Source organism: Silurus meridionalis, chromosome 21 (assembly GCF_014805685.1).
Source record: "Silurus meridionalis isolate SWU-2019-XX chromosome 21, ASM1480568v1, whole genome shotgun sequence".
Classification (NCBI taxonomy): Eukaryota; Metazoa; Chordata; class Actinopteri; order Siluriformes; family Siluridae; genus Silurus; species Silurus meridionalis.
In genome coordinates this window covers 7,791,725-7,801,555 of record NC_060904.1, presented here as the reverse complement: position 1 = coordinate 7,801,555, position 9,831 = coordinate 7,791,725, and the positions used below count along the sequence as shown (strand labels likewise).

At 40.7% G+C, this 9,831-nt stretch overlaps 1 protein-coding gene across 1 annotated transcript in view; it reads left to right on the top strand.

Moving 5' to 3' along the window:
* The first annotated feature begins 348 nt into the window (after nt 1–348).
* hs6st1b (heparan sulfate 6-O-sulfotransferase 1b) overlaps nt 349–9,831 on the top strand; it is a 77,928-nt gene continuing 68,445 nt past the window's right edge. The window contains exon 1 of the mRNA XM_046833992.1: nt 349–1,678. Within this exon, the coding sequence (XP_046689948.1) occupies nt 1,158–1,678 (521 nt within the window). The 5' untranslated portion in view covers nt 349–1,157. The remainder of the gene's footprint in view (nt 1,679–9,831) is intronic.

The window sequence follows — 9,831 nt, the reverse complement described above, 5'->3', positions numbered from 1 at the left end:
CATTTGTATACATCTACTTAGGGTTATGGTGTAGTTTTGGTAGCCAAAGAGAATTCTTCCCATTCACACATGCAGTGATTTACAACGACAAAACAACCAGAAACCATTCAACGTCGTGAGCGACAACTACAACGACAGGACAAAGTTGAAAAAAGATTTTGCTTTATCCAAATACGAAGCCAATTCATGCAGCGACTACCTAAGGGAGTAAAGAAAGCAGAGCACACATGATCCGTCTCCTGATTTGCCGTCAAAGGTGGACTGCTAGTTGTGTCACTCACTGAAAAATGTACGAACGCGTGCTGGCGATTTCACTTGTGTACTTGTGTTCCTTAAAGCTACTTTCAAATATGGTCCCCAGTCTTTGACCTAACCAACAGGCGTTCCACACACTGATTGCCACATTCACCAGTGGGTGGCGCAACTAGTGTTCAACTTTTTTTATAACAAATCGGATCATGTGCACCCTTATATGCGTAACATTGTTGCGTCACTGGGTATTCGGTCAAAAATAGTCACTGTCAGGCAGTCACACCGAAATGAATGTCAGTTAATGAAAATGCTTGAAAATTAAACTCAGATTGTTTGCAGCTTAATTATTTTTATTGTATAGTTTTAACAGCCATTATCGTTTAGCATACTTTAATTGGTCTCGGTTAAAGTGTGATCATCTCCGCGGTGACTCGGTTTCCAAAATCACAGTCGGCGTGGGACAGCAACCAGAGTATTAAAACTGCTCGGCTTGCTTTTACTCTCTATGAGCCGCGCGCGCGCGCGCGTGTGTGTGTGTGTGTGTGTCCGTCCGCCCTCGCGCGCGCGCGAGTGAATGAGAGTAAGTGGGTGTCGCTGTGTGCTCGCTTCGAGCGCTACACAATGATCACACCAGACAAGGAAGCCGTAGAAGACGGCGCGGTTCAGCGGAAGAACAATCAGTCTGTATCAAGTCCCGTTTTTTTCTTTCCCCTTTTTTTTTTAGCGCTCGCTCCGCGGTTTCCGGTTGGATCAGGCGTGTTGGCAGACACAAGGCTCTCGGTGGAGAATAATGTGCCAGCGATCGGCGTGTGCGCGACGCTCGGGTCCCGTTGATCCGCGGAGGGCGCGAGTACCGAGCCAAATCCGCTGCCCCGAAGCCCCCGCTGTGTGAGACATGGTGACAGATGCACATCGCGGGAAGGACCATGGCTGAACGGGCCAGCAAATTCGTACTGATCGTCGTTGGCTCCGTGTTCTTCATGCTCATCCTGTACCAGTACGTTGCGCCCGGCGCGATCAACTTCGGCTCGCCGGCGCATGGCTACCTCGCAGAGGAAGACATGACAATCTTTCCCACGCCGGATCCTCACTATGTAAAAAAGTACTACTTCCCGGTAAGGGACTTGGAGCGCAGCGTGGACTTCGAGATCAAGGGCGAAGACGTGATCGTGTTCCTGCACATCCAGAAGACCGGCGGCACCACTTTCGGACGGCACCTGGTGCAAAACGTGCGGCTCGAGGTACCGTGTGATTGCAGGCCGGGCCAGAAAAAGTGCACTTGCTACCGACCGAACCGCAAGGAGACGTGGCTCTTTTCGCGCTTTTCCACCGGCTGGAGCTGCGGCTTGCACGCCGACTGGACCGAGCTGACCAACTGCGTGCCCGGAGTCCTCAACAGGAAGGAGAGCAAGACAAAGAAACTGAGGTGAGGGTCTCTAGTGCATTTAAATCCCCCGAGTGCTCTTACTTGACACCATGCCTCGGTTTCGGCTTTTGTCTGGTTATTTTGGAAGTCTCGCATAACATTGGTTTATTTACTGCTCTGGATCACAACCGTGCAGTTTAAGATCCCTTTAAAGATCGTAGGATCATAAATTCTACTGGGAATCTGTAGATCTAGAGGGGAAAAGTACTTATACTGGACATTCGTATACAAAGATATCTCAAGGTTCCTTTTTGCACACATCTCACTTGGTCTTCTCCATGCCATGCACACCAAACAAAAAAGTGCCTTTCTTGCACTGAGGAATACTTCCATGCTAAAGAATATCAATTTAACCAGCACAGAAGATCTAATGGTTTAGAACATAAAAAAAACCCATTAAACCCATTGCCACCTGGTTTCCATTACACAGTGTGTATGTGTACATCATTAAACCATTATAATCAAAACATTGTAGAAACTTGGAATGACGCCCTAATTGTCCCTACTGGTGTCCACTGGATACCAACTTGTGATCGAGGTGTTGCCTGAGGTGTTTTATTGGCCCTTAATGGTAGACATAACATGCCATCAACAGAATAAAGTGGAGACTCAAACGGACCATTAGAGTTTTCATTGTATCCTTTAAAACCATTACAAATTCAAGGAGGGGTTTTTTCCCCCAGTGTTGTGCCTGAAAATGGTTTACGATATATACATTAGACTAAATTGCTATTCTGATTAAAGATTTAAAGGCATATTATGTACAAATTTAATCTACAACATTCCTGCTGAAGGTTGGAAAGATGTGTTCTGCTTCCTTAATGTCTGCACTTTTTATAATGGTTTTATTTATGCTAGAATACATTTACAATCTTTTGCATGCCACACAAAGTTTTTTGTAGGAGTGGCAAAGTAAAGAATATGGTAGTCTGCTGGTTTCAACCCCTAACACCACCAGATTTTTTTTTCCAGATGTAGCACCATCGATCTGTAGAACTCTTGATTACTGTTCTGAGGACAAGAGCTTACTGGGAATTCTGAATAATGGTTGTTTCTCTAATGTTCTAATATTGTGTCATTGAGTCTTTTCCTGTTCCCATTCCTTCAAAATGACTGCAAACTGAGTTTGAAGGAGGTCTGATGCCATTGTATGATTTGTGAAAAAGCACAAGGAAGACAGTGTTAAATTCAAGAAACCACACTTCAGCCTTGTTCTGTTTCTTGGAAATTAAATGCAGTTGAAAAAAAATATAACCACACGCATAGCCAGCGTATAGTAACAAATGCAGGAAACAGAAATGTACTGTATATCTTGGTTTCAATTTGACTCACATACTTGTTGTGATTTGTGTTTTAAACACCAGCTGGCAAGAACAACACAATCTCAAGGCATGTTTGTGGCGTTTAATGGTTAGTGGTTAAGAAACTGCTCTTCTGTAGGCCTGAGTAGACGACCTTTAACATGCTTCTTCAGAGAAACAAACTGAGGATACCTGTAGTTTGCTGAATCTTTAAAAGTTTACACCTATTCTAGGAAATGCTGATACAGTAAAACAGCTCATTGTAATTAAGAATTCTGACTGGTTTTTGTAATGCTTTAATGGCATGTCCTGTTGTGATTCATTTCTATGGAATATCCGAATTCAGGGGGAAAGAAAAGATTTCCTGTTATGAGCTTCCCGAAATATGGCAATAATCCTGGTTTATGATTTTACATGAGGTAAAATAGCAACCCAGGCATCCTGAGGAAAAAAACAAAAACAGGAAGATGTTACATTTCCAGACTCTCCTCAGCTTGGAGTGTTTCATGACAGAATTGAGCCAAATTGTGTTTGCCAACAGAAGAAAGTTCTTCGTTGCTCATTAACACCTCGGAGTGCTTATTCTTGCATGGGATGCACATCATGTTTCAAACAGCTGGAGTCATTGGTTAGGAAAATGAGGTTTGTTGTCACACATGAAAAAAAGAAAACCTGTATTTGTGTGTTTTTAATTGTTTTCAGTGGTATTTTGGTGTAGGAAAAAACAAAAGACTTTCAGTGTAGGAGACAAAGCTGATAGAAAGTGGGAATTTCACAGATGGTTAAGTTCAATCACAAGGATGAGCAAGGTCTCAAAATCAGATCAAGTGGTTTAAATCTGAACAGCGCTGGTTGAATTCATCGGTTATACAACATAAATATAATCAGGGCTACGTGGCAAACTTGAGCAAGAGTAAAACTTTGGTCAGACGTGCACCTGTCATGGTTTCCAGATGCGTTTCTTGTATTTTGGCAGAAGACTGTTAAACATTTTGTGTACAGACATGACACTTTCAGTGGAAGAAATATAACTTTTTCCTTGTGTAGCACAAACAGCCACTGTTTTTTCTCCTAAATCTTCCAGTGAAACATTACATTCTTAATAAAAGCACTTTGGTGGTTGGCTTATTAATGGTCCTTTGGCTCTGGTGTGAATGAGTGTTGGATTAATCTCCTGCTCTTTAATGGGTTTTATGGGAGAGGCAGAAGCTCATTATGATCATCATGGTGTGTGCAGTAAGGATTACGGGCATGTCCCGGGGGTAATGTCGCAGTAATATACATTACACACACACACGCACACTCGGTGTGGCTTAACCAGAAGATTGAGGACTGAGATTAGCATCCCGGAATAAGGTGGATCATGGTGGTGGCAGTGGTGCTGGCTCTGGATTTTAAGTTATTAAGTTGCAGTGTTTATATACTCATATTCAGTGCTCATGTTGTAGTATTAGATGCATAACTGAGTGAGTTCATTCAAAATTTAATCTTAACTCTAACTGCAATTTATATCATCAGCTAAACACAACTGTTGGAATACAATTGTTTTTTGTTGTTGTTTTTTACAATATGTATATCATTGTTTTTTGTTTTCTAGTTATATGAAAACCAAAACCAAGCATTCATGAAGCAGCAAATATTTGAAAGTGAAAGTTTCTGTTCATGTAACCAGGGAAGAACCTCGGCATCCTTCTCTCACAATGATCCTATTGTTGTTCTTAAGGCCTCTAACCACATGAATCTTAGCTTTAGGCCTCCCCTCTGAGTGTTTGCTGTGATTTTACAAGGTGAGTCACTTATTATCACTTCGAAGCAGCTTTTATTGCCCCCATTAAACACACAGGCGTTGATTTCTCTAACGCTAACCCATAGCCACTAGCAGCAGATTGTGCACAAACATCTGTGTGCTAGGCTAAGCAGCTGCTTGGCTAAATAATTACACAGTAAATAGCATTATTCCTTTCCCACTTTAATGCTTTAAGGGTGTTCTGGGTGACTAGAATGCAACAAGGCTTTTCCCATGTATCTGGTTTCTAAAAAAGATGTGGTTGTTGGTAAAACATCTGAATTTTTCTACAGTGAAACTGATTTAGACATTAGTGCTCTTGGGCTGACTTGCCCTTTGGATGTCTTCAGGAAAACATCGAAACTCCAGTTGAGTCATTATTGCGCTGAAGACACATAATGAAGACCCTGAGAAAGCAAAAAATACACAGTAAACACAGAGTTTGCATTCAATTTGAATTCAGGCTGTTTGTATTTTTTACTTTACCTCAGTATATCTCAGTAAATTTAGCTATGATTGATAGATAGATAGATAGATAGATAGATAGATAGATAGATAGATAGATAGATAGATAGATAGATAGCCATATAGATATATAGATATTTATTCTTGTATGTATGCAGTACTTGATTATCCTCACGCAAACTAAACCCACAATTCAGGCTTGTGCTTATCAAATATCTTAGATGAGGAATATTGATTTAGGATCATCTTCCAAAATAATGTGAGGGACAGATTGGAAACAAAATCTACAGCAGCAAAAAAGGATTCAGCTTTCCCCTTAAAAAATTGTTGTGGTACAGTATGTTTCCCAAATGAAAAAAAAAAAAAATTCATGGCACATCATACAATGTTAGCATAGATGACTTTATCTAGGAGTAGCAAATGGGTGCCAAGGATATTGTAATAGCAAAATCAGATTTTTTACCAGGGTGCTACAATGCCCAAATGTATGCCAATGTATATTAAACACTTGGAAAGATATGCAGATATACAGCTGAGCAGTCGAGAGTCAAGGGCCCAGCAGTGGATACTTGGTGGTTCTTTAATCAGAAGAACCCCTGAGCTACAACCTCGCTAAATGCAAACTCTCCTTTGAGCCGGATTTGAAGCAGTGATCTAAGGATTGCCATTTTAGCATCTACAGTCTTTCACATCTCCAACTGCGCTTTAGAAGGCATCAAATAGGTTCTTAGAAACCGGAGCTGAAGGAGTGTTTGAGGTAGAGCGGGCCTAAACTGACAGATAGTGTCTCAAGATGATGGCGGCATGCTTACTTGGCATGATGTACAGTACTTAAGGTGAGAGGAAGCTTAGCAGCTATAAACATTCATCATTCCCAGACCAGCCTTGTTTTCTTCTCCGCTTGAATTTAAGCAACAGCTGTTACACAGAAACCAGAAAGACCTTTGTCTTGATAATGCTAATATTGGAAAACATAAAGGAACAGCTTTACCTCTGTATGTTATAAAGCCCTATGGTGACCTCTTACAAAACGGAAATAAATGACCATCTCCTACTGCTTCACCATATCAACAATGTTAAGCAATATGCCATACAAGTCGTTACTGTGGAAACGATCATTTATTAAAATGAGTGCAGTAGCTGGAGCTACGGTCGGAGCTTATATAACAAAAATAGCACTCAAGGGACCATGCTGAAATGCGGATAAAAATGATCCACACCAGAGTGGCATTATACGCATAGTAGATTAATTTCTTACAACCTTATTACCTAAAATGTGCTATTCCACTTAAACATTGCGATTTACCAACAATTACGCTTTTACCGTATTAATTAATCAATATTATGCAAGCAGACATACAGTCAAACTGAATATCGGGATATCTAGCACAATGTAGCCAAATGTTCAGTATATCTTTGCTTTGCTAGTTGTAATATATCCGAAATAACCTACATTCCCTTTATTGAACGTTAGCATGCTACCTAGCTTACATTGTTTTATACAGTTTTGTTAAAGGTTCTTTCATTGAAATTGGTTTCTCTTCAATTTTATTTGTTCCAGCTTTTAGAATCAAGTTAAACTTTATTTTCATGACTTTCAAATTTCTGTTTTGCAATGTCAATGTGTTGCTAACGCTACTGTAGTAAACGCTGCGACCTGAGTGGAACATTGTGGAGAAATATCCCAGTGTGGTTATACGAAATATTAGCATTCTTGGAAATGCCTACTCATGCCACATTAAAGCTAATGAGAGAAATAAACACAGATTGTTGTCTTACTCAGAAACAAGGAAGTTCTCTCCTCAGGATTTTCCCGTGTCAGAAACCGTACTGCTGGTTAGAAGCACCTTCTAAAGGTAAAGGTGCTTCATAGTTGTCACATGTACATTACAGCATAGTGAAATTGTTTTTTCGCATATACCACAGATGTTAGGAAGCTGGGCTCAGAGCACAGGGTCAGCCATGATACAACGCCCCTGGAGCACAGAGGGTTAAGGGCCTTGCTCAGGGGCTCAAAAGTGGCAGTTTGGCGATACTGGGGCTTGAACCCTCTTAAGCACTAAACTACCACTCCTCCCACTCAGACTTATATAATCTGTTCATTATTTGTCTTAGATGTGCAAAAAGTTGTTTCTTTTAACCAAAAAAAAAGATAATCTACATTTTTCCATACAGTCAGACTCAAGAATACAACAGAGTTATTGCATAAGTACTAAATAAAGTTCAATCAAGCATGAAGGACACTGGAACTTTCAGTTCACCTTCACTGGAGAGGAGGCTGGCAAATGGGGCATGTGCATTATTAAAACGGGGCAGTATAAAAGTTCGGAGGCTGATTATGAAAGGAAGGTTAGGAGAGCACTGGGATCAGGGGTTATAGATAGCCTCTCGATGGGTTTGAATGCTCTTTGCCCCACTGGTGTAATTCTGGAGAAAGGTGCATCCTGGTGGTAATAATAGCAGAGCTGGCTCCAGGATGTGATTTAGTAGGAAGCCTGAGGACAGGCCAGCCTGAGCAGGCACAGAGCTTGCTAAGCCCTTAACTGCCTGTCTGCTGAGACAAATGAGGAGCAAGTTCTCTTTAGCTATACCTCACTTTTACTTCCTCTCTCTCTCTCTCTCTCTCTCTCTCTCTCTCTCTCTCTCCCTCCCGCTCTCATTCTCTCTCTTCCTTCCCATCACCTCAACACCTCCCAGGATCATTACATGAACACTCACCTCTTTTCAAGCTTTAAAAATCATTTGGATGTTTTATTGGAATGAAATCACGAGTACTGCTGTATTTCCAGCATTCACTATTTTTACATTTTGTACTACTCACAAAGTGTAACTGGGCAGGGAAATGATGAGAGGCGAAGAAATGAATCATTTTGAGGAGCAGTTTGCACTTTCAACAAATCAGAATGTGTAAGATTTTTAATTTGCTACACTTAATTCATTAAGACTCAAATAGTCATTGCATGACAGTAATTGGGCCATTTTCACTGTAATCTTGCTGATTCGGTCTGGCAGCCGAGTGCAAACTAGACCTCTACAAATGCCTTACTTGTATCACACTATAGCTGTGTCCCAGAAAAAAAATAATCTCATTTGTTAGGAACAAGAGTCTGAGCGTTGGCCTAATTTGTGAAAATTGCCAATTTTGCCAGCCTTAACAGGGGTGGACATGTCATATTTCTTTTAGCTAGCAAACAGGGGTGACTAGGTTAACAATGCTGTTAGCTAACACGCGAAAGCAAGGCCTGTAATGAGGTGCATTAATACAGATTAAGGGAAGTACAACCCTAATAAGATTATTATTCTTATTAATTAAAAAAAGTAGTTTTTGTTTGTAACCTCAACAAAAAGTCAAAAAGTTGTTGGCAAATGTTTATCAACTGTGGAAAATCTTCATAATATTAAAAGCTAGCTAGCATTGTTATCTTCTCATCCAAATTAATTGAGATTTTGTTTTGCAAAAGCCAATAAGAAGTAGACTTTTTCCTCCTTCGTGTTAAACCTTCTGAAAATTTGGAATATTGTAGATATGCTTGTCTCAGCCAATAGGGTTTCTTTTATTCTTTGTGCTTTATTCTTTTCTTGCTCAGTACAGTAAGGATGGCTAGTTTGTGTGTGCAGGTTAAAAAGCAGGTGCATATCACTCTCCGCAAGTCATTCACACAAACCATGTTCATAGCCAGGAGTGCTCAGATATTGAAGTAGACTTTCAGCTCTGTCATGGTGCTGGGACCAAACAGCAATAGGTGTGGCACCTGAAGAATAGCGGCTGTGTGTGTGTATGTGTGCATCTCTCTGGTTGGCTATGGATAGCCCTTTGTGTGCTAATCCAATCAGATCAGTGGGGATTAAAACCGCTTGACACCAAAGCAGTCTATGGAGTTTATGCAAATCCCTTCAGTGCTTGTGGTGGTGCTGTACTGTACTGGATCATGGAAGCAGGAGAAAGAGCAAACACAGTAGCAGGGTGAGAACACCCATTTAATATTGCTATAGCACTGCCAGTGCTTGCTTTATTGCTTAATAAAATCTGTTATACAAAATGAACCGGAAAAAAAGCATCTATAAACTGCATAATATTGTGTTTGTGCCACCAATAAATAATGCTCTGACCCTTTGAATCATGAACTCCAGAAGACCTCTGAAGGTTCTGTTTGCTGTGGTATTGGCCTTGGTACACCGAGACGTTAGCAGGAGATAATTAAAGTCTTAAAAGGTGGGGCCTGTCTAGATCGGACTTGATTGTCTAGCACATCCCACAGATATTTTAATCAAATTAAAATCTGTTTGATTTGAAGATCAACTCATTGAACTCATTGTCAGGATCCTCAAACCATTCCTGAACAAGTGTTGCAGTGTGTCGGCGGTGCATTATCCTGCTGGAAGATGCCTTTAACATTAGGGAATACCATTGGGGTGTACATGATCAGAACCATGATTTGGTGTAACTATTGTATACTGGGAAGCTCTTACAAGACCTTCCATTTAATAGATAATCTGGTTGACTAGCTATCAACAGTTCAAATCTTGTCAAAGTCAGTTACCAATTTTCTGCATCCAACACACAATCTTTGAAAACTGACTGAAACTTGCTGCTAATGTAT